Below are 26,008 nucleotides of genomic sequence, written 5' to 3'. Positions count from 1 at the left end.
CAAACGTAGATGGTACCGACCAAATGCAACGACTATGTTTTATCGACCGAATAAACGTTGTTTTAAATATGTATAATTTTTGTATCATATTTTATAAGGGTATCACTACCATACTAGGTGTTTACTAATTTGTGTTTTGGGGTTAATGTATGTATAGGTACGAAACTAGCTGATACCAACAGAATTCTTGTCAATCGCCGCAATACGGCGAGTTACTAACTAGTTAGATATAATAAATGAGTTGAATCTGAGTTGAGATCGAATTTAAAAATTATTTACAAGTCAAGCTCGAGTTTTGGACATAGAATTTAATTAAAACAAGCTAACATGAAAGCTTTAAAAATCAGAATTATCCGACTCTAAATTTGAGTTTCATTCCAGTTCAAATTGTATACACCTTTAAAAGCATATTTAATATTTGTGTTCAGACAATAGTTCCTAAGAGTAATCATCATTTACAACTTTGTTATTTGGTATGCGTTTTTTGTTTGTTTAGTTTTCAATTCTTCATTTAGTAAGATTTTCTTATTGAACTATCTACTTTATATATATATATATATATATATATATATATATATATATATATATATGCCCAAAATAAAAAAAATGGCATGTTTTGTAACTCTATCAAGTTGAACATAAGATGCTTGGTTGTTGACAATAATAATTACAATCAATTGATTTTCATCTTTTCATCAACTTACAAAATATTCTGGCTTATCATTGTCACTTGTGGAAAGAGAAACACTTGTCATGTTCACAAGCAAACAAACAAGCATAAGTGGATAAATCGTACAACAATGAATATTTTGGATGTAATGTAAAATCTAAATAACTTAAGGGTTTCATTGCAAATATCTACAACTAAACTCCTTTCCATTGGTAATAATGTAACATCATCTTTATAAAAGTTACTAGATCTTCCCATTTTTGTTTGCATCCATCTTATCTCCACACTTAAAAATGGCATCTTTTTCTTCTGCTCTCCTCCTTGTTTTACTTCATGTTTTCATAGCATTCAATACTGGTGATGATGGTGAGATGGTAAGCATGGAAGATGGTGAGCTTGTAGGGCTCTTTGAAGTCATGGGTTCACTCTTAGATGACCCTACATGGGCCCAAGTGCACCCTGAGCCATGCACCAACACCCCATGGCCTGGTGTTCAGTGTGAGCTCATGGCTCAAGAAGATGGTGACAATGGTCAACAAGATTATAACCCTACAATCTTTCATGTCATAAAGATTCACATTGGGACTGATATCCTAATACCACCTTGTAAACCAAATGCCACTTTGTCAACCAAAGGTTTGATGAAGCTTCCATACCTCAAAACTCTTTCTTTATTCAATTGTTTCAATGTGACACCATTTACTCTCACTTCAACTCTCTTTGAAAACAACTCTTTATCATCTTTAGAACACTTGGCACTTGTTTCAAACCCTAGTCTCCATGGAACTATCCCTTCAAGTTTAGGGAACATTCAAACCTTAAGTGTCCTCTCTCTTTCACAAAATAATTTAAGTGGTGAAATCCCACAAGAGATTGGTGGGTTGGTTAACCTACAACAGCTTGACCTAAGCTACAACCATCTCACTGGTTCAATCCTTCAAGAAATTGGAAAGTTGAAAACTTTGACCATCTTTGACTTAGCTACAACATGCTTGGAGGTGAACTACCTTCATCTTTTGGTCAACTTCAGTCTCTTCAAAAGATTGACTTAGGGTTTAATGATCTTACTAGTAGGATACCTCAAGAACTTGGCAATTTGCCTAGGTTGGTGTTGTTTGACTTGAGTCATAACAATATAAGTGGACCACTACCTGAATCTTTATCTGGTTTGAAGCAGCTAGAGTACTTGGTCAACACAGGTATGCCCTTGTTTATTGGGTCATTGGGTAGGCTTAAAGTTTTGAGCTTTTCAAGATGTGGGCTGATGGGACCAATACTCACTTCTTTGTCAAAGTTAAAGAATCTGACTGCTTTGTCTCTTGACAATAACAGTCTCAATGGGACTGTTCCTTCACATATAGGGTCACTTCCAAATCTTGAACAATTAAATTTAAGTCAAAACCAACTTAGTGGAGAGCTAGTAGTTTCACAAGAGTTCATAAATAGGATTGGAATGAGGCTTGATATAAGAGGAAACAATGGGCTTTGTATCAAGAACAATACTTCAAGTGATGTTAAAAGCCCTACTTCTTGTATATCTTCAAGAAGTAGAACTGGTGGGAACAAGAGTTCATGGGGTGATCAAGAACAAGAAGAACATAAAGATGATTGTGGAAACATGAACTCAAATTTGTACCAAAGCAATTGGAGTCCAAAGAATTATTATTATGGATATGAGTTTAGGTTAGGGTTGTATCAAATGTTTTTGGTGATGATCTTTTTGTTATTGTAAAGTTTTGATTAGTTCAAGTTTTGGTTATAACTTTTGGTCAGTCTATACCATGTAATGTAATCATTCTTTTGTTGACCAAAGTAGATAACTAGATACACTTGCAAATAATGAAGTCATAATGCTTTAAATAGTATCTTTTATTTATGGTTAATTATACTTAAATAATGATGATAAAGATTTATTTAAAAGCTGTCATTTGATATCTAGAGAGGACTCTTCACTTAGGTGAGGTTTAGGATTGCTTATTTTAATTAACTTATAACTTATTAACTTTTTGAAAAAGAATAAGGAATTTATAAGGATTACTTTTAATGTAAGATTGTTTATTTTATCAACTTATAACTTATTAATTTTTTGAAAAAGAATAGTATCTTTGGAATTGCTTTAATTGTGAGAGGAAAAAAGTAATAAGTTATATTTTTATAACTTATTAACTTATTAGAAAATAATAAGGAGAAAAGTCAGAAAACACCCTCTTAGACTTCATTGGTTCTAGCAAAACATCTAGCAACCAAACCCACTTGGCACTTGGACTCCATTAACCCAAAAGTTAGTTAGCCCACTTCTCAACTTTAATTCAAGCTAAAGCCCAGACGCGACAAGTTAACTTACAACCTAGATGTGCACAAATCGGATGTTAGAAAAACCCGGGTTCGGGTATGGAACCAGATTAAGGTATTATCGGGTATTAGCAAAAACCGGGTCGGGTTCGGGTCCGGGTATTGGCTTGAAAAACCATACCCTGTGTACCGGGTCTAGGTCGGGTATTGAACCGGGTCATCAATACCCGGGTATTTGAATACCCTATTTTCGGGTTTTGAAAAAACCCGTTTTATGTGTTTTAAATACCCTATTTTCTGGTATTAAATACCTCATTTTCTACAGTTTTCTTCTATCAACGGGCTTGCTTCATATTTTTATACTAACTCCATTTTTTTGCATACAAACTTCAAAGTTCATTCAAACATATATAAACAACTAAACAATGATAAAAAAAACATATATTTTATGTGTTTTCAATTCTTTTCAAAATGTGTTGCTCTAAACAAGTATTTATATTATATATGTGCTCCAACAAAGATCCGTTGGAGAACGACTATAGATCTGTGGGTAGCCACACAACAATAGGTGCACAAACACTAATATCCGAGTATGCAAAACCCGGTTCGGGTATGCAATAAACCAGGGTTTCGGGTATAACTAGAATCGGGTTTCGCGTATAACTTACACCGGGTTTCGGGTATACCTTGAACTGAGTTTCGGGTATTATCGGGCTTGGATTGGGTACAGGTTCGGGTTCGGGTTTCAACATTGAAAATCATACCCTATCTGTACCTTACGGGTAGGGTCGGGTTCGAGTATTAAAAACCCTGTGTTTAAAAAACCGGTTCCGGGTTTTTGTTTCAGGTCCGGTTCCGAGCTCAGGTTTTTTTGTGCACCTCTACGGCACAACCTGCCTTCACCACCAACCGCCCACAGCTATGACTACAGGGCGGGAGAGGTGGGGGTGAAAAAAAACATGTGATGATAGATATTTTTTTATTTTATATATAAAACAACTCACCCGATGGATTTTTTCCTCAAGTCCTTTAGTTTTAAGCCTGGTGTGAAATCAAATTCCCTGGTGTGTGACATTTATAAAATGTTTTAAGGAGTCAAAATCAGAGTTTCGGATTCTCATCAACTCACTAATTTTTAGACATAAAATCCCCTTAATAGAGGTACGATCCAGCCCCTTGAACATCTGTGTTTGTCCTAGTGCCCCTTGAACTTTGGCTGTTTTAGCAACTCTTTCCCCATCCTTTCAGTTCACTCTTACAAATCAAAATACATATAATGTAATATACTTATACTTATACTTATACTTTGGAGTTACATATAGATTCATATTGCCTAGCAAGCTAAAGAAGTGCTAAAAGCTTCAAAGCACTCCAAAGATGCAAAATACTCCACTTGTAATTTTCATATATTGTTGATCTCTTCCACGTTCAACATAAGAGGGACCTTAAGGTTGTCTCTACCTGGTGATCACTACCCTTGTTAGTGAGAATGTTGTAATGATGATCTCTATCAATTTTAGAGAGATTGTTTGATAGTGAATATAACTCTATATATGCGGTGAAGATGTTAACATGTTTCGGAACAACCACACTTATCTTAATCTGTTTCATTAACAGATTAAGCATCATCGAATCTAGGTTATACTCGAAACATTCTACATTGCAAATATTACCAAGTCACATTTGTATATGACGTTTTCCAAAGCATTTTACTTCTAAAACACATGAGGATTACTTACAAATATTGGATTCTGTAGTAGTTTATCAAACACTGACACAACCATCATGAGAAAATGCCAACCACCACTTTATTATTTCTTCTACCCTCATAAAAGAAAGGATCTTCATGTTCATAACATATATACATTATAAGCGCACACCGCAAGAAGAGCGAAAATGAATGAAAAAAAATGTGTGTTCATGTTCGTTCGTTTAAGTAAAGGAACAAAAATTGTTGTTCGTGTTTGTTCGTTTACAAGCCTAAATTTGTCTACTTTATTCTCTAAGTTGGTTAATAGTTTGAGATTTTGATTTAGATTAGGTCTTGAGAAAATCGAATTTTGCTGTGATGAGATCAGGTGGTGCGAAGATGGATGGTGGTTTGAACCGGATAAGTGGCAGAGCTGACCAATTGGTTACAATGCTGGTCAACTATTGTTTTTCATCAATATGATGGATGGTGTTGTAATAATGGTTATTCATTATTTTTTCTACAGTCATGAATTATTATTACTCTTTGAAGCTCTGCGCGAAGGCTTAGAAGAAGAAATGGAACGAGATGCCCGTGTTTGTGTAACGGGTGAAGATGTAGGCCATTATGGTGGCTCATACAAGGTCACAAAAGGACTTGCAGAAAAATATGGTGATATACGGGTCCTCGACACCCCGATTGCAAAGGGGTTGATGAAAGCGGCTATACGAAGTGATAATCTGGTTATTTTGTTTGAACATGTTTTGCTTTATAATCTTAGAATAAAGACTTCCAGATGAAGAATACGTTTTGAACTTGGAAGAAACGGAAATGGTGAGACCGGGTGAACTTGTGACGATTTTGACTTATTCTAGGATGAGGTATCATGTGATTAGGCTGCCAAGATTTTGGTCAACAAGGGGGTTGACCCAAAGGTTATTGATATCCGGTCGTTGAAACTGTTTGACTTGTGTACGATTGGGAACTCGATTAAGAAGACACATTGTGTGCTTATTGTGGAGTAATGCATGAGAACTGGTGGGATAGGTGCTAGTTTGACCACAGTTAATACTGAAAACTTTCATGATTATTTAGATGCGTCGATTGTGTGTTTGTCGTCACAGGATGTGCCGACAGCGTGCACGGGTACTCTAGAGGAGTGGACCGTGGTTCAGCTGCCGCAGATTGTGGCGGCAGTTGAGCAGTTATGACGCTAGGGAGGCGGCTAACATAGAAATGAAAGACAATAGTCTCTATTTTGGTTTTCTTACCATTGCTCTGCTTCATATGTTCAAATTGTTGTTATTTAGTTATTGTTTATACTTGGTTATGTTTTTGTTCTCTTTTCATTGTTGTTTGTTTAACAGATGATTTGAGTGATGCTCAATCCAGAACTTTGAAAAAATAAAATAAAAACCATTTATTTACATTGATGATTTAAATTCACTCTGATATTTTTTTGTAAATAGTTCCAACTTTATGTATTAAATTAAGAGGAAACAATCACAATAACAGGAAGCCCTTGGAAGTTGGAGCATAAAGCTAATGTTTTATTAAGATAAGCATTTCTCGAGTTTTTTTTTAGCTAAATAGGGGATGAGATAAATTATTTATCAATATGGGGTTTTTGAAAAATATTTACCAAACTAGGTAAAATTCTATTTATCTTTTCTTTTTTTTTTAAAAAAAAAAGTTAATTATAAAATATCAATTTCAACCCCAATTCACGGCCGACCCACACACCCTTCCACCTCCAAACGCAGGCGACTTTTCCGGCCACCAAAAATTTTGTATTTTTACAAATTAACCAACGGTTTACACTAGGACTCTTGCCAAGGTCAGACTACAAAATTGGAAATTTTCTTAGCTTATTATTATTATTATTATTATTATTATTATTATAAAAGCAATCCATTAATTTATTTTTATTTGATAAAGGCAATTTACAAATTTTTCAACAGAAGGTTTTTTAATCTACGATTCAAGCAAAGAGATGATAAAATGATCCAACTAATGTGTGGGGAGTTGCCGAGAAGAGGGTATCAGCAACAACTGGTTTTATTACGGGACAGCTCATAATGTTCATATCGATCCATTATGCGCCTCTGCATCTAGCACTGGGTAGACCTCATACAATAACTGTCATAGCTCTACCGTATCTTTTGTTTCATTTCTTCTGCAATAATCACAAAAACTTTTTTTTATTATGGATCTACTACCAGAAATTCAATGCGTAATCTCAGCATTCAATGTGTATTCCTGAATAATCTCATTTTTCAATTATTGAATCATTTCATTTTACCAAGTTCAATGTTAGCGAGATTAGTCAACATTTTTATGTTTCGATGCAACAACAAGATTTTATTTGTAACAAGTAGTTTTGTTGGTTGGATAATTGGTCATGGATAATTGGTCAAGGTCAAGACTGAATTAACGACTTAAAGATCAAATTGATTCAAACAAATTTATAGGGTCAAATATGAAAATAGTTCAACACTAATAAAAGTCCTTTGAAACGTCAAAGATGGCGAAGTATGGTGATGGTGGTGACCGGCCGAAAAATCATATATAGCAGGGGCCGCGGCGGACCGTAGGTTGTGAAACCAGCCTCCCCGAACAGGCGAACAAAGAGGGACACAGGGGTTTGGTGGTAGGTCTCGTCTTCATCGAAAATGACTGTCGGCGAGGGACTATAGCCGTACATGTTGGCCGGCCACCGACGTGAGGGTTATGGTCGGAGATGGTGGGAGAATGAAGTTTAAAATCAAATAAATAAAAAACCTTATTTTGGTAAATAATTTCTAAATCACCTATATTGGTAAATAGTTTTTCCCCACTACCTATTTTGGTAAAAAAACTCTAGATTGTTGAATGAATATCGGAGTTTCTTTCTTTAGAAAGTGACTGATAATGAATAGGTGCGGTGTTGAATTGTGAGATTTGTTTAAATCTTTGAATGAACTAATGAGTTTTGATGGTCTGCAATCTGCATGTTTATTGATCAGTGACATAAAGCAGTATACATAAAATGCCTCTTTTACCCTTTTGTATTTTCATAATCTTTCTTTTTAATATAAATGATGTATTAGTATTACACACTCAATCTCAGCCATCCATTCAACAAGATCAAATGGCCTATATAGAGTTTCTAAGGTTTTTACAACTGGAGTGAGTTTTTATTTTAACTTTGCCTTATCTATCTAGCTATATATATAGGGAATGGTTCAAGAGAGAAATGGAATTAGAGCGAGAAATACGAGAAATCAATATGAGCCATTGATCTTGTTAATCAATGGTATAAAATGATAGTGGCAAACTTGTAATAAATTAGAAAATCATATATAAGGTCTTAAGTTAAAAAGGATAATCTCGTCCCTTATGTGTAGCATTTAATAAATTCTAATAAATTCCACGCATTCAATAACCAAATAAAAATTCTCCTAGAAATCCTCTTGACAAAGTTGACATAATTTTCCATTAATAAAACTTGATTACCATAAAACTTCTGTTTCTAAAATTTCTAAACTAGATGATGTAATAATTTCTTTTCTTGATCTTTTTAATTTAGATTTGTATGTAACATAATTGGTGTTGGTTTACTTTGTGTCTATTTTTTTTGTTTTTTTCTTTCTTTTTGCGTTACTTTATATAATTCACACATAAGATTTGTTTTGTTTTAATTTGTATTATCAAACTACATACACCAAAATTTTGATTTTGTATAGCACTATATTATTACGTACATGATTTTGTTACAACCCTAGGGGTAGTTGAACTTAATTACTGGTGTAGGTATGTTTTTTTGACTGTGTAGGTAAAATATAAAGGTAGATGCTTATTAGACATTTAATTATAAGTGTTGGTTATTTGTCTAGGTCTATGTGGTTAGTGTAGGTCTTTTTGTGATTAGTGTAGGTGTACATATAATCTATGATTATGTAGGTACCAAGTTTAGTTATGGCCTTGCATATACTTGAACAACATAATTATTAGTGTAGGGTTGTTTTTGAATTGTGTAGGTAAAAATATGAAGGAAGATGATTCTTAGACATATAACTATAAGTGTTGGTAATTTGTGTAGGCCTGTGTGAGATTAGTGTATGTGTACATATAATATGTGATTTTGTAAGTGCACGTCTACGTGTAATATTTTAAGTGTTAAAATAGTGTAGGTAAAGTATGAAGGTAGGCGATTTAATAACATTTGGTAACTCAAATGCATTTATATGGTTTTCCAAATACATTAAGATGAGAATGTAAGGCTATGTAAGTATATGTATATGGATACTTTGAGTAGCGCACTACACAATTTAGTTACGGCCTTACACATACTTGAACATAATTGCTGGTGCAGGTATGTTTTTAAACTGTGTAGGTAAAGTATGAAGAAATATGCTTCTAGACATATAATCAACAAAATGATTTTGATAAATTACACAAAAGAAATTGTTGTATGTTGACGTTTAATTGAAATAGCTCCACCATTAATTGAACAAAAAAAATAAATTATAATGAAAATAAATTAATGAAACATGTATTCTATAACTTTTTTCAAATAATAACTACTTACCAAAATTATGAAAAACCTATTATTACTAAAACACTCTTATGATTAAAATAAATCATAAAACAAAAGAAAATTTTTGATTGGATGATTTCATTTCTCGTATTTCTCACAATAAACACATTTCTTTCTTGAACTTAAACCTGTATATATATATATTAAAAATAAGGTATTGAAAATAGTACCTTTGACCATTTATAATTATATATTCCGAGTCTTGTCAATAAAGTATTAAAAGTACTACTTTTGACCATTAGAGCATCCACAACCCATTTAATATGGGCCCTGCTATATGCACCATAATGGGTCAACTTTGAAAAGTTTAATGGAGAGAGAAAGAGAAATAAGATTGTCAGCTTTCCTCTTTTTCATAATTTTGTGTCAGTCTTAACTTTTATTTTATTTTTTTGGTCAAACAAGATATGATCAGCTTTTTTATCTTTGAAAACTTCAATTTAACTTTCCAAATCACTTTCTCTCTTGATCAGATACAAACCTTAGAAAACACCATTTGTATTGAAAAGAAAAATACAATTAGAAAGTTAACATTAATTCTATATCACTAAAACTTGATCATCTACGTATTATAAATAAGAATACTTCAATCAAAAACTTAATCAAAACTTGATATTCCAAATCAGTAAACAAATACAAGTTAATAAGTTAATAAGGTAATAATATTTAATTCAAAGCCACCATCCACCACCACACACCACCATCCCCTGCCAGTGCCATCCACCACCATCCCCTACCGTCCGTCGCCATCCACCACCATCCACCACCGCCATCCACCACCATCCACCACAGATCTAAAAATACAAGTAAAAAAAGTTATTCATTTCTTTTATAAACATCACACATTTATTTCTTTTATATTTTAGTTTCTAATAATTATGTTTTTTTTATTTGAATAGATGTCGACTTTTTATGAAAATGATTCAATGGGATATGATGAAATTATTATGACTACACCACAATTTGCTACTAATCAGGTACAATATCCATTAAAAAACATAGTTTATGACACCATCTATTGTTGTTATATTATTAACTTTTATTTTTATTGTTGTTATATTATTAACTTTTATTACTAGTATTATTATTATTTTAATATTTTAATACTAGTATTATTATTATTATTATTATTATTATTATTATTATTATTAATTTGTAGGTGTTCCGGTCTCGTGAAGATTTGGTGGAATGGGTACAAAAGTTGGGATACTCACTTGGTGTTGTCGTCGTCACAAAAAGGTCGAATAAAAGACCTTGTGGTTTCGTCTTCAAGGTTGTACTCATATGTGATCGTGGCGGAAAATACAGAGTTCAGGAATCAAGCAAGGCGTCCGGCACAAAAAAGATTAATTGCCCATTCGAATTAGAAGGAAGATATTCGGATGAGTATGATGCGTGGACCTTAACGGATATGGAAACCTCCTGTATATAAAGCTATAGATTAATTGTATATCTTATTTATTTGTCTTTTATTTATTTAATTATATATCTTGTTTATATATAAGTAATAATAGTATAATAAAATATAAAATAAAAATAAAATTGTAATTAGTTTAATAAAGAAATAGTAATTAGTAATTAGTAATAATATAAAGAAAAAAAAAGAAAAAGAAAAAATTAAACGAAGAAAAATAAAACGTAATCATTACAATGGGTGTCACACAAAATCATTACATAATCACTAAAAAGAAAAAGAAAAAATTAAACACAATCATTATTTAATAATTAGCGGTGTAAAATGAAATTTAAATGGTGTATTTAGCTCACCCCTTTAATATATTTTTCCCTATAATTTAGCTAAAAAACACTATTCCACAAATTTATCTATCATTTTTTAAAATTCTTTCACATTCTATTCCCTATTCATATCCATAAATTAATTCTTTATTACTTTTTTCTCTTTTGTCTTGTTATATAGTGAATGGTGATTGGAAGATATGTGATATATTATATGGTATGGATCAAAATTGAGTCCCTATATTTAGGGTTTTGCTTTAGTTGCCATATAACTCATCCATATAATAGGGAATGGATTATAGAGGTGATTTTGATGGTTTTCTTAATATTTACCGTAAATTATATGGGTTTAACAATTTTAGAGAATGAGTTGAGAATGATCTTAGAAGCGAATTCAGAATTGAGTTCTTGATTTAGTTTTCTAAACACAAAAATAAAGGTACCACAGGTACAGAAATGATATCAACGATGAAACTGAAGATAAATGATGTAGATCACCATAGAATCAAGACCAATGGAATATGGATACACGTGGCAGAAAAAAAGGGCCAAGGACCATTTGTGCTTCTCCTTCATGGGTTCCCAGAGACATGGTTTTCATGGCACCATAAGATTGACCACTTGGCTAGCCATGGATACCATGTGGTTGCACCTGACCTCCGTGGCTATGGTGATTCTGACTCACCACCAGCACCCTCTTCCTACACCATGTTCCACATAGTTGCTGATCTTATCGGCCTTCTTGATCACTTTAATCAGCAACAGGTCCTCTCTAAACCTGGACTTGTGTGGTTTCATCTTTTTATGTTGTCTTTTATTTAAATTACAAATTTTTTTTAAAAGCCATATTTTTTACTTCAAATCTGATTAGTTGATGTAATATTTATTAGATAAGACTAGATGAGACGGAATTCTATAATTTTTTTTTTTTTTTTTTTTGCAAATTGGAATTATATTATCCTAACTTTTGTGTATTGGTCAATAATAATCCAAACTTTAAAATTCACTATCATTGGTTCCAACTTTCAACTACTTTTGTCTCAATGGTTCTCTGTAAAAAAACATTTAACGTCATTAAGGTTTTTTTTCCGAGTTTCAAATCAATGTTTTAGGGCTTTTGTTCGAAAAAACGATATGCGTCGACCAATATAAAACTTATCTCGAAATGGTGATCCAAGGCTACAATGTTTCAATTCGGGTGTTTGAATGTTCAATTAACAAAAATCAAGTTATTTGAATCACCGTTTCGAGATAAGTTTTACTTTAGTTGAATCGTATCGTTCTTCCGATCAAAAGCCCTAAAGCATCGGACTGAAACTCGGAAAAAATACTTAACTGTTTTTTAACGGAAGTCCATTGAGACAAAAATAGTTGAAAGTTAAGGACCGCCGGTAGTGATTTTTGAAGTTGGATTATTATCGGCCAATACACAAATGTTGGGATTATTTATTACCAATTTGCCATTTTTTTTATTTCTACATTTTTTAAGTTAATATCTTAGATTCTTACGTGCTGGCATCGTCATATGAGACCTATCTTAGAAGTTGAAGTTGATATCTTAGGTGGCAACTTCAGTCCGACTAGATTATGCATAGTAATCGTCATATGAGAACTATCTTAGATAACAAGTAACCTAGATTTGAGGTCTTAACAAAACAACACTTAATTGAAATCATGCAATTTAAAAAAAAAAACATTTTTTATATGTTAAAAATCCTTTTGGATATAAACGAGCCTGAAATTCATTCTCAAATAGACTCGGGACCTAAACAAGCATATTGTTTTTGTGATTTTATGTAATATATTAAACATATATAACTTTGTGACAAAAAATAACTAAATAATATATATATATATTTATGTTATATATAAAAATTATACCTATAAATATATGTAAACTTCAATAATAAATGAGTTAAGCTCGAGCTCTGCTTGAGCTTTAGAAATAAGGCTTGAAATGAGCCAAGCTTGGGCTGTCATCTAATTGAGCTCAAGCTTAGGAAAACTCGGGCTTGGCTCATTTGTGCCGCTAGTTTTAATGTTTGTTGAGGTATGGTAGAAGTTTTTCAGAAAATGGATTCGTTTAAAAACACATGATGATAAATGGCTGGTCTTTTGTTTTAGTCCTCAAATCTAGGTCGGTCAAGCAAAGATTTTAGATTCTTGGAGTATTCAAATCTGATCAGATCAGATGAGTGTCCAGAACTTGTGTCCTTTTGCAGTTAAAGTCGCATGATTTTATCAGCAGAATCTGCAAAGTGATCAAGTATGATATAAACTGCAACTCTAAATTATTTGTCTTTGATAGCCAATAATTTTAAAAGGCATAGTTGCTCTATGTGTTCCATTCTTTCCAAGAGACCCACACATCAACCCTACTCTTTTCTTCAACCAATCATTTGGAGATCAGCTATACATCTCCCAGTTTCAGGTTTATTTTCCTCTTTCTCTCACACAAATGATATATATATATATATATATATATATTAAACTTTTGAAAACTAATAATAATAATAATAATAATAATAATAATAATAATAATAATAATAATAATAATAATATAGGAAGCAGGAAGAGCAGAGAGAGGTTTTGCAAAATATGATCACTTGACAGTGATTAAGAAGTTTTTGCTGAATAATAGAACAGATGTAATGATAGCACCACCTGGCATGGAGATTATTGATGACCTGGAAATACCATCATAGTTACCACCATGGATTACTGAAGAGGAGCTCCAAATATATGCTGATAAGTTTCTGGAGTCCGGATTCACGGGTGGTTTGAATTATTATCGCGCTATGGATTTGTAAGTTGGAAGTTACACATTAAAGATTACCATAGAAGTGATGTTAAACTTGTTTATAAAGAAATTTAGGGGCGACCGTTTTTGACACGACGTGAAACATGGCACGGAAATAATCAAGTTTTGGGTTGTCAATTTGTCATATCTAACACGTTTGATAAACGGGATTGTTCGGTTGACCTGTTTAATTAAACATGTCAAACCGGTAATGTCATGCTCATGCTCATGTTTTGGGCTATAATATCTAACCCGTTAACGGGTCAGGGTTGACCTGTTTTATTGCACAAGCCATGCCAGGGTTTCTGTTTAACCTACTTAACTAAGAAGGTTGACATACCAACCCAGTTATGACCAGATTGGCCCTCTTATTACAACCCACCAACCAAATTAACACACTTAGATAAATGAGTTGAACGGGTCTATTTATGGCTCATTTAACCATTTTATTACAACCCACCCACAAGATTAACACATTTACAACTTGAATACTACCTGCCAACCCGTTTGACACATGTAGATAAATGGGTTTAATGGGTCGTGTTCGGGTTACACGATTTTATGTAAGGGTTGGTGTATTTGATACGACTATATATACGGAATTCAACTCACCAACCCGACACGACTAAAACCCATGTTAAAATGATATGATTAAACTGAATTGCAGGACATGGGAGCTGCTAGCACCATGGCAAGGGTCAAAGATAACAGTTCCAGCAAAGTTCATTATTGGAGATAAAGATATTGGATATGAAAGCTTTTCAAAACCATACATTGAAAGCAATGTTATGAAGACTCTAGTTCTTGATATTGAAGTTGTCATACTTGATGGTCACCATTTTATCCAGCACGAGAAACCGCAAGAAGTTTCTGATGAGATCACATCTTTTATTTATAAAGTAGCCAGCCATTAATTAGGATCAAAAGGTCTGTTTATTAATGTATCAATATTCACACGAGTAAGTTTCCGTTTAGTGACCAATTTTTCTTTTGCTGTTTGTGTTTCCGTTTAGAGACCATTGTTCACGCGTAAGTTTCCGCAAGAAGTTTATGATGAGTTCACATCTTTTATTTATTAATAATCTTAACTTAATAAGATGATGAATGTGGCTTCTTTAAAGGGAGATAATTGTATAATTTTAACTACCAAACCAAACTCATGTGTGACAGAGTTGGTAAAAAGTTTGTATGCATTTAATGGTTTTACTATGTTGGTACAAGTATGGACAAATACATATAAATAACAGTGTCTCTGGGAGAAGGTTAATTTATGAGAAATAGAGCATGGAAACCAGAATAATGAAGATAAATTAATGTTCAAGAGGCTCAGATTGTAATCTCATTTTCTCAAGCCAAAAAGGATTGGTAAAAAGACATTCCTTGAAAAAGTAAAATTTTTTATCATCATCAAGATAATAGCCCAAGAGAGAATTGAGTGGAGAACACAGTAGTCAAAGGCGCACCGGTCTTGCACATCAAAAATGGCCTGGAACCAACCTACACTAGACCTAAAACATATCTAAAACCTATACCTGACATTCTTACCATAAGTTCTTAATATAAGTATTTGGGTCCTTGTGGATAACTCTGGGGGCTTATTACTGTTAATTTGTGATTATAGTTGCTGATCCTATTCCGCGTAAAATCACTCCAGCACAAATGATTGACATGAAACTAAGGATTCTTTTTTTTTTATCTTTTTAAAATTGTGTGAGAATCACTAAGACTAATGATTTTTGACAGCAATTTGTGTCCATGACTTGAGCTTATGACCTTACAGACTTACAGTCACAAAGAATGTGTTACGGTTGCTATCAAGTGTGTTATCATTTTCATGATCATGTTTTACATTAGAGTGTGCAGCTTGAATCTGATTGTATGCAAGCCTAATAACAAGTCATTAGTGTGTGCAAATGTGACTGTTAGATCATAGGTTCTTGTCAACCAAACGATGTTGGTTACTACATCTTCAAGCATCAAAAGCTATCCAAACACCATTTCCAATGCTGCTTTTTTTTCCTTTTACTTTTTTATTTCAGGTGACCGTCCTCATTATATAAAAATCACTTTTAGAACTCGCTCCCAAACACCCATAAATCATGATAATAATTTGTTTGAGAAACGTAGTGTGGGTATTATGTTTCCGAAGATTATTTTGATTTATGGGAAATGACTGAACATGTGTAGAGTTTTTAACTAAAATGGGGTGAGGAATAAATATTTACTAAAATAGGGAGTTTGAAACTTATTTACCAAAACATGTGATTTTATAGATATTTGTATTTTCCACACATAATCTTATTGGGTAAAGTTAATGTCTTAAAAAACTTTTATTGAAGATAGAAAAAGAAAGAATAAATTGAAAGATAATAAAACTAACAATTTTTTTATAGATTTTTCTTCCTAGTTTCTTGAAAATAATTGAGAAAATAATTATAAAAAAAGTCTGTACAAAATAAAAAAATAACTGTGCTTTAAACTAACATACAACATAAAAAATTAATATTAGCGGATCCATGATATAGCCAAATAACGACATTAATATAATTATTTAAAATGCTCATTACGTAGAACAAATTCCTTTTTTCTTTATAAATATATTTTCATCATTGTGTGTAAAAATTATTTCAGTTTGTTAAATATTTAAAAAAAAGTAGAACACATAGTTGTGTTTATTTTTTTCTTCTCAACATTCCGATATAAATTTGTTGAGAACAAATTTGTATCTGAGTGTTGGTAACGTACTGGTATTGTGACAAACCAAAACGATTCCAACCGAACGACATGAGTATTGCTATTAGTATTATTGGGATTGGTACACGCATTCGTTTTTATGGTTTTCGCAATTATGTTTATTTTTTTCTTGACATTCTAGTATAGATTTTGTTGAAACGGTATTGTTCAACAATTTTTTTGAATATAGTATGTTTTTCGATGGCCAGTATTGTATTAGTACGGATGTTGATCCGAACATATTCTGACTAAGCGACGTCGATATTAGTATCAATATTAACTCTAGTTCAATTTTTTGAATGCTCTTAATATAAGAAAAAACATATGGTTGAAAATAATTATAAATCAATAAATAAAAAGAACAAAGACTTAAAAAAACAGTATTTTTTAATCAGTTTGTAAAATAATAAAAAATTAAATTTTAGAAAACAATTTTAAAAAGGTTTTTTCAATTTAGATGGAAACAAAACTGAAGATAAAAATATAAATTTCAATATGTTTAGTTCATTTTTTAATTATCTTTTTCAAAATAAAAAAATAATAGAGATGATTTTTATCGAATAAGATTATGAGAGGAAAATGACAAATCTATCTAAAATCACCTATTAGTAAATAAGTTTCAAATTCCATATATATTTTGGTAAATATTTATTCCTCCCACACTATTTTGATAAAAAAACTCAGCATTTCTCAGCAAGACATAAACATAGACATGTTTTTGGTTAACCTACTTATCCATTAATTAACATGCCATGTTTGAGTTTGACATGATTAGCCTGTTTAATAAATAAGGGTTTCTTTAAGAACATGAAACACAAAGTAGGATAAAACTACATAGACATAGACCATCAAATCTCCAACCCATTTAGTTCATACTTCCAAAAGAGAAAGATTACTACATGCACACTGCATAATGCATAAGAAAATGGCCGGTGTTCAATGCATAATAGTAGAATGAGAGCAATTTCAATGAAAATGGATCTCACAACACCTAGAACCCCTCGGACACTTAAGCAACTCTGTAGACAACTGTCTTTGTTCTTCTACGCATAAGCTTTCCCAAGTGATTGCCATTGTCTTCAACACCTTTGCATTCCCCAACATGAATTTCAAAAACGGTATATCACGTGTCCACCCCTCACAAACTGAAAACTTGATGGTTGTAAGATGTTTTAGCATACAAGCCAGAATAAGCTTTGGTTCAACCCAATTATATTCTTCAGGCTTCTCCTTTTAACACAGACAATATAGAAAAAAAATTAACACTTTATCAATACACAAATATTTAACTAAGGATAAATTAAGAAAGTAAAAACAAGTTGAGAAGAAAATTTGCCAGACCTTAGAAACTTGGCCAAATACTTTATCAATACACAAATATTTCAACTCAGGAGAACTTTTAAGAAATTGAGGGATTAGTCCATAATACCAAAATCCCTTTAACTTCAAGTGCTTCATATTCTGAAAGATGGGTAGAGATGAAGTGAACAAGGCCTTGTAGTAAAAAAGGGAACATGGAAATTGAACCGGGAGTGATTTAACTCCACTCAATCCATTTAGAAGCTCAACCCACAGATGGTCAAGTCTTATTTCATAAATTGAAACATAAGCCTCAACTAGAGATGAAACATCTTTCATTACATAAACGGAGCTCAACATTCCACCAACAAATAGGTATTCAAGATTAGGGACGTTTAAAACAACTTTGTTGATAGGATATGCATTATTTATCCATGTTAGTTGCAGCCTTTTCAAAGTCGGGATATTGAACAAGTAATTTTCTCCATCCTTGTCTTCCCATGATATTCGGTTATTTTCAAAGATAAACTTTCAAGCATTGGGCAACCACTTATAAGCTTAAATAAACTAACAAACGATTCGGAATAAACAACGATATCAAGAGTTTTCAGACAAGGAAGAATGACCTGACCTGGAATTTCCCAGTTATTAGCAATACTAACTAATCTTAATTTTGTGAGTGTCTTACATGTGAGCATGCTTAAAGGCAATTCAAGCATGATAACTTTTATGTCAAGCACATTCACGTAACTTGATCGCCTCATCAATCCATTTTGATACACTCGACTGTTGAACCAAAGTTTTAAAAAGGTGTAATCGAAATAGCTTAACTTGTGATGTTTTGCAAAGTGTCAGTACTTGATCCACAAACTTTGTGAAGATTTCTTTCCCATGGAAGGGGTGAATATCATTATCAAAATCAAGGTTGCTGACATACATCCAACTGTATCTCCATCTTTTGGATAAAACGCTGGTTCGCACAGCGTATTTAGTAGGCATAAGAGATAGTATGTTTGAAATAATATCTTCAGGCATCCTGCTAAGCCTGTCCGAACTCATTGCTAGACTTCTTCGATTCCTATGAATCATACAAATATGTCAAAATCAAAATACTTTATTAAAAAGTCTGAAGATGCAGATATATAGTTGGATATTTTAACTGTCAAAATCAGTTAGGGTTTGGGATTTGAAGGTACTAAAATTAATTAATCAGAAGATTGGAGTCACATTATAGGGCTTAAAATAACACGTTTAATACTAATAATAAAGCATGGCTTAAAATCAGAAACGATGATTAATTAGGGTTTAGGATTCGTAAACTTACATACAAAAACAAAGGAGTGGTGCTCGTTATTTCATTGCTATAGAAAAAGAAACGAAAAAATTTTTAAAATAGGGAGAACAAGGAGGATAAAATGGTTTCTAGGAGAGAGAAAACATGTATTAGGCAAGTAGGAGATCCGCCATTTGAAAATGACGGATCTCAGACAAAATGTAGGGCCTGCCAGATATTGTCTGGTGAGGTGTACGACAACCTTGACATCCGCCATTTGAAATAACGGATCACGAATATTTAATTCGTGTTCCGTCATTTGAAATGACAGATGTCAACATTGGTGATCCGTCATTTTGACTGACAGGTCACATATAACAAAGTAGCATACCCCTATTGATAAAAGTGGATTTTGAAGGACATCCGCCATTTGAAATGGAAGATGTCATATTGACATGCGCCATTTCAAATGACGGATGTAAATAGTGACATCTGACTGATGTGACACAACAGTCCTTTCTTTGTATTATTATTTTACTTATTTGTTTTAATAATATATTAACGTTTATTTTAAATAAATTGTGTAACGTTTTAAAAAAAACGCCATTTCTTTTTATTACTTAGGTTTCAATATTTAAAAAAATACAAAATTTAGTATTAAAAGATTTTTTTAATAAAAAAATCATGTTTTTTATATTTTGAAGGAAATCCGTCATTTGAAATGGAAGATGTCATATTGACATCCGTCATTTCAAATGACGGATGTGAAAAGTGACTGATTTGACCACACCAGTCTCTTTTTTCTTTATATTATTTACTTTTTTCTTTTTATTATTTACTTAATATACTCTTTTAAACGACCTAATTTAACAAATAAAAAGTTAACAAATAACGTTTATAAAAAGTTAACAAATAACCGTTTTCTTCTAATATTTTTAAATAATGACATTTAGAAAACTTAAAAATAATAAAGAGACAAGACATATTTTTAAAAAACATTATTTGTGAACAAACTTAAAACACTTTTTTTATTTGTTAATAAGGTTGTTGGTTATTAAGTAAATAATAAAAAAAATGTAAATAATATAAAGGAAAATGGGACTGTTACAATGTCAGATGAGTTAAAATAACTATTCACATCCGCCATTTGAAATGGTGGATGTTAAGTTGACATATTTCATTTATTTCAAATGGCGGTATTCCATCAAATGGTGTTTTTTATTAAAAAAAAATTAATATTAAATTTTGTATTTTTTAAAATAGTGATATTTAGAAAGCTAATAAATAATAAAGAAGCAACACATATTTTTGAAAATGTTATTTGTTAACTATTTATTTGTTAAACTAGGTTGTTTAAAAAAGTATATTAAATAAATAATAAAAAGAAAAAAGTAAATAATATAAAGAAAAAAAAGACTGGTGTGGTCAAATCAGTCACTATTCACATCCGTCATTTGAAATGACGGATGTCAAGATGATATCTTCCATTTCAAATGGCGGATGTCCTTCAAAATATAAAAAACATGATTTTTTATTAAAAAAAATCTTTTTAATACTAAATTTTGTATTTTTTTTAAATATTGAAAACTACTAAATTATAAAAAGAAAAGGCGTTTTTTTAAAACTTTACATACTTTATTTAAAAAAAACGTTAATATATTATTAAAACAAATAAGTAAAATAATAATACAAAAAAGGTACTGTTGTGTCACATCAGTCAGATGTCACTATTCACATCCGCCATTTGAAATGGCGGATGTCAAGATGACATATTCCATTTCAAATGGCGGATGTCCTTCAAAATCCATTTTTACCAATAGGGGTAGGCTACTTTGGGATATGTGACCTGCCAATCAAAATAACGGATCACCAGTGTTGACATCCGCCATTTCAAATGACGAAACACGAATTAAATATTCGTGATCCGCCATTTCAAATGGCGGATGTCAGGGTTGCCGTCCACCTCACCAGAAAATATCTGGCAGGCCCTACATTTTGTCTGAGATCCGCCATTTCAAATGGCGGATCTCCTACTTGCCTATTACATGTTTTCTCTCTCCTAGAAACCATTTTATCCTCCTTGTTCTTCCTATTTTAAATTTTTTTTCAAAAAGAAACTGATACTAGTATAGGTGAGTGAGGTATGTGTGTAGGTGGGCTTTTAAATGGATTATATTTAGATGTTAATTAGGTTTTTATCCAAGTATTCAACCAAACTAGAGGTGCAAATACCCGTTAACCGGTTTTAGAAATATCGGTTATTAGCTGTAACCGGTTATTTGTCAAATGGTCAAAACTGGTGTTGGCAGTAAAAGGTTATGGTTAGTAACCGATTTTTGGGTGAAAATTCCTAACTGCTTTTGATTATATATTAACCTAACTAGTTAACCATTATTGATTAAAATGACCGGTTTTATTAAAAAAATAAATTAATTAACCACCGAATTATATAATAAACTCACTTTATTATACTAAAAAAAAAGATATAAATGACAAACATAAATAGATCAAGAAACAAAAACGACAACACATTATTTGATGATATATGATCATCGTCATTCATTGTCATCGCCCCGTCTTTAATTGCCCGCTTTGGAGCGTTCACTTTCATGTTTTTTTTTTTTTTGTTTCACCTTCTTGCAATATGTTTCCAAATGAGCTCGAAAAATGGAGTTAGATATGGCTTTGAGGAACATGCAACAACTTTTGGGTGATTGAAACATAAAACAAAGGAGTGGTGCTCGTTATTTCGTTGCAATTTGTGTTGGATATCAAGAATGTTAATTAGGGGCGTAGGTTTATGGTGGCTCGGGTCTCCTCGTTTAAACCCCTAGACCCGTCCTGAATCTTTGGTGGTGGAGTTGGAAAAAGAATCCATTTATCTAGAAGAACCTCCGTAGGGGGTGGCAGTAGAAGCGATTGTATATTCTTTTGGCTCACAACTGGGTAGAACAAGGTTGAGAGACCTATTTCCGGTCTAGTTATTTGCTATTGATAAGTGGTAGTGCCTTTTTGAGGGTATGATATTTAACTTGGGCTTGGCTTACTTGTCAGGTGAACATAACAACACAGGAAACAAAAGGGGTTAGAGCACATTCCATTAGTCAATGAACTCAGCTGCTAAGTCAGGCATGCTCCGATCAGGAGTCCATTCGCGTTCATAACATCCTCATTTGTTTCAATTGTCTGTTTTTAATTATATTAGTGGGCAGTGTAATTTTAATTATCTGCATATTTTGTATGCCTATTTAATGGCCTTTTGTTTACGGCAGGATTACGCTTTTAAATTAGCATGAAACACAAAGTAGGATGAAACTACATAGAGATAACCATCAAATCCACAATCTCAAATTGACATAGATAGTTAATAGTTCGAAAAGAGAAGACCGAGTACATGCGCACTTCATGACACAATATGAATATGTTCATTGCATAACTAAAGAATGAGAACAACTTCTATTAAAGTGGATCTCACAATACCTTATGAAGAAGTGTATCCAACTCTTCCATTAAAATGGATCTCACAACATTTGGAAGCCCTAGGAAGAGTCTTAACAAACTCTTCACACTTCAAATGTTTCAAGTTTTCCCAAATGATTGTTATTGACTTCAACACCTCTGCATTCCCCAATATGTATTCCAAAAACTTTGTTTCAGGCTTTCGCCCCTTGCATTTTGAAATCTCGATGCTCGTAAGGTTTGTGAGCATACAAGCTGGAACCAGATTGTATTCTTCAGGCTCCTGTTTTTAACACAAACAAGATAGAAAAAATCAATATTATACAACAATAAATAAACTAAATTTTAAACAAGTAAAGAAGATATATCATCAAACCTTTGGAAACGACTCAGATACTCTCGCAATACATAAATGTTTTAACTTAGGACAACTTTCAAGAAACTGAGGGATCTGTCTAGAAACCCAAAGACCATTCAACTCCAAATGTTTCAAATTGGGAAATATGTGCCGAGGTGAACTGAATGCGGTCTTGAAATTAACAAGGGAGCTTGGATTTCGAACCGATAGTGATTTAACTCCATTTAATCCTTTTAGAAGCTCAACCCACAGGTGACAAGATCTTACTCCATCAAATGAAACTGAAGCCTTAACCAAAGATGACACGTCCTCCATTACAAATTCCGAGCACAATATGCCTCCAACAAATAGATATTCAAGATTAGGGAGGATTAAGACAACTTTGTTGATTAAGTATGAATGATCTAGCCAGTTTACTTCAAGTCGTTTTAAAGTTGGGATATTGAATAGGTAATCATCATTTTCTTTAATGGACCATATTACTTTCAGAGATAAACTTTCAATCACCGGACAACCACTGATAAGTTTAAATGTAGTGAAATCGGGATCCGCGACGGCGACATCAAGAGTTTTTAGACAAGGAAGATTAACCTGAGAGGGAAACTTCCAACTGCTATGGTAGGCACCACCATGTAATCTTAATTTTGTGAGTGAAGAAACACTAAGTGAACCCTGGACAGATTATAGATAATCTGGGGGTTAAGTAATGTTTCCCACGGATGAGGTCTGGCAGAGAAGGTTGTTCTTCTGGAGACCTGCAAAACAGACACCGTAAGCTCGTCACTGAGAAGGGGGGGGGGGTTCCTCCTTGTGACCACCCTCCGGCGTGAGAATCAGACTAGATTGCTCTGAATACAAGTGTATATTGAGAGATTGCTAGATAAGATTGAGATATCAGATCATGTCCTTACCATTCCAAGGTGTTGGAGTATTTATAGCCGAAGGTAGGTTTCCAAGCAGGTACAGCCGGCTGTATAGTATTCCTGTTCTACCAACAGTGGACGTACGCACAGGCCATGCTGGTTGGTGGATAGGTTACGGCCAACAGTAATAAGGTCGGCTGTATACTGTTCCTTTACTGCCGGCTACGCACTGTTCCACCAACTGTAGGCTGCGCACGTCCCCTCGTAAGGGTTGGTGAGTAGGCAGCGGCTAATAGTGAAACAGTACTAGAGGGTGCTCCTCCTCGTATTGTTGTCGGTGAGCTGTCACCCTGTGATTAGTTCATGGGCTGCTCTGGTCAAATTGCCTGTTCCGCCCATACCTTAGTAGGTATAGTACGAAAAGACCTTCCAGAAGCATACGGACTGGCTCATTTAGGCGGGAGTATTCCCGCCTTGCTCATTCCTTCATGTGACTACTGAAGTAACGAATGCCTTGTGCGTGTAGCCTTGCTGTTAGTGCGGGTAGCCTTCCCTGATGGCTTGTATCCGCAGCTGCGGGAACAGGCGAGGTACTTCACCATTGGGAGGCTTTCCCTGCGGGTACAGCTGGCGTACTGCGCGTAAGGTTCTTTGAGCATGGTGTGTCCTGCTGGAGTAGTTGGTCATTGCGCAGATGTCCCTGTTCAAGGTGAGTCTTGCGGGTCCAACTGGGCTCTGCTGGGACCTACCTCTTCAAGTCCCCCCAGTCCAATGTTCTTCTCATGAATGTTTAATAAAGTGAGGTGAACTTTTGGACTTAGCAAGGGGTTTTGAAAAGGGGTATAGTTTTTCGGTTTTCCGTGGTGATTCATCCCGCGGTTTTCCTAATGTCACGCAGAAATTCCCGACTTTTCTGCTTGATCTTTGGGTTTGAAGTGGGTAGGTTTGTAACCTCCTCGCGCGTCAGGAGCGTTGAGTCCCAATTGTGTGGATTCTCCATGGGGTTTTGGTGGTTTTCGACATAGTGATCATTTATGCTGAAACCACCAATTCCATCTTGGAGTTTCAAACAATATAGTTCTCGTCGCTCCCGTCGTGCGGGAATGTTATTCACGTTTCCGCAAGCATGACCTAGAAGATCCTTCTTGGTTTGAATTCCCTGCAGAGTGCTAAGTACGTGAAGGGTTTTGCCTTGACACTGTACCCGCACTCGTCTTACGGTTACTTCACTTCCAAGGTATTCTTGGCTTCAATTCCCTGCGGGTGCTCGGTATGTGAAGGGTTTTGCCTTGACACTGTACCCGCATCCGTCTGACGGTTACTTGGTTGCCAAGTTATTCTTGGCTTCAATTCCTTGCGGGTGCTGGGTATGTGAAGGGTTTTGCCTTAACACTGTACCCGCGTCCGTCTTACGGTTACTTGGTTGCCAAGGTAAGGGGTATTTTCCCACTCACTTGAATCTTTTTGAATTTTGAATTTTGAAATTCGAAGAGTTGGTGGAAAGATAGGAACAGTCCAAACATCTGAAACGTCGTGCGACGGTTTCTTCTGACTGTGTCAGGACGTGCAGGAAGTTATGGTGACGTGACAGTACATGGTCATTCCAGACGCTTTTTCAGGCGCGTGGGCGCGATTTTTCGGGCGCGTGGCCGCGAAATTAATGGTATGCGTCCTGTCAACAGCTGTTGCCAGCTTGCTTTTTGCCACGTGTCGTGGTTTCATTGCACCTTCGTTTTCTCTCTCTTCCGCATTAATTTCATCGCATTAATTGCGATTTGTATATAAAGGGGGAGAGGGTTATTTGTAATCCACACTTTCACTCTTTTCTTCATCTTCTTTGCGATTTCCGGCGAATACTTATCCTTTTCAGGCAAGCATTCTCCCGAAATCGTTTTCTTCTTTTACAAGATGTTTCGTGATATCGATTCTACAGCTGACGACAGGAGTACTGCTGGCGAGTGCCAGTGTGCTCTGCCCGGCGATCTGTACCGGTATGTTGTCAGGAAGTTCATGCTCGAATCTCTCGAGCCTGAGTTTCCTGAACCCCATCAGACTGTGTACGATGCCCCCAGAGGCAAGATCGGGGTTTATGCAGCATTCTTTGTCTATGGGAATCTTAGGTTCCCATTGACAAAGTTTGTTTACCGTGTCCTTGAGAGGCACGGTGTTCATCTGACCGAGTTGCACCCCATGGCGATCGCCAAGATTCGCCACTTCGAGTGGGTGTGCCGGATTTTGGGCATCGAGCCCCATGT

The 26,008-nt window shown here is 34.0% G+C and overlaps 1 protein-coding gene and 4 pseudogenes across 2 annotated transcripts; 3 read left to right on the top strand and 2 right to left on the bottom strand.

The window, feature by feature from the left end:
• Positions 1-766: 766 nt before the first annotated feature.
• On the top strand, positions 767-2,402 carry LOC143549723 (uncharacterized; annotated as a pseudogene).
• Positions 2,403-5,230: 2,828 nt separating this feature from the next.
• On the top strand, positions 5,231-5,863 carry LOC143549740 (pyruvate dehydrogenase E1 component subunit beta-2, chloroplastic pseudogene; annotated as a pseudogene).
• A 5,501-nt stretch (positions 5,864-11,364) lies between these two features.
• Positions 11,365-14,773, top strand: LOC143549721 (epoxide hydrolase 1-like; annotated as a pseudogene). Its single transcript, XR_013138180.1, has 5 exons — positions 11,365-11,774; positions 12,606-12,612; positions 13,277-13,399; positions 13,533-13,774; positions 14,436-14,773. The product of XR_013138180.1 is annotated as an epoxide hydrolase 1-like (transcript).
• Positions 14,774-17,467: 2,694 nt separating this feature from the next.
• On the bottom strand, positions 17,468-18,859 carry LOC143549722 (F-box/LRR-repeat protein At4g14103-like; annotated as a pseudogene).
• A 3,351-nt stretch (positions 18,860-22,210) lies between these two features.
• On the bottom strand, positions 22,211-23,396 carry LOC143549719 (FBD-associated F-box protein At1g66310-like). Its single transcript, XM_077040560.1, has 2 exons — positions 22,909-23,396; positions 22,211-22,815 (listed from the first exon to the last, which is right to left on the bottom strand). The coding sequence occupies exons 1-2, from the start codon at positions 23,203-23,205 to the stop codon at positions 22,555-22,557; spliced, it is 558 nt and encodes a 185-aa protein (XP_076896675.1). The 5' UTR covers positions 23,206-23,396; the 3' UTR covers positions 22,211-22,554.
• Positions 23,397-26,008: the final 2,612 nt, after the last annotated feature.

Source organism: Bidens hawaiensis, unplaced genomic scaffold (genome assembly GCF_021521415.1).
Source record: "Bidens hawaiensis isolate Kalapana, Puna unplaced genomic scaffold, B.hawaiensis_p1.1 tig00015764_1, whole genome shotgun sequence".
NCBI lineage: Eukaryota > Viridiplantae > Streptophyta > Magnoliopsida > Asterales > Asteraceae > Bidens > Bidens hawaiensis.
This window is presented reverse-complemented; position numbering and strand designations above follow the sequence as displayed.

What these genes read in the sequence shown, in the direction of transcription:
- LOC143549719 (XM_077040560.1), bottom strand. Translation starts at nt 23,205, where the DNA reads ATGGAGGACGTGTCATCTTTGGTTAAGGCTTCAGTTTCATTTGATGGA. An exon ending in TATCTGAGTCGTTTCCAAAG is followed by an intron (nt 22,816 to 22,908) that starts GTTTGATGATAT and finishes TGTTAAAAACAG; the next exon opens with GAGCCTGAAGAATACAATCT.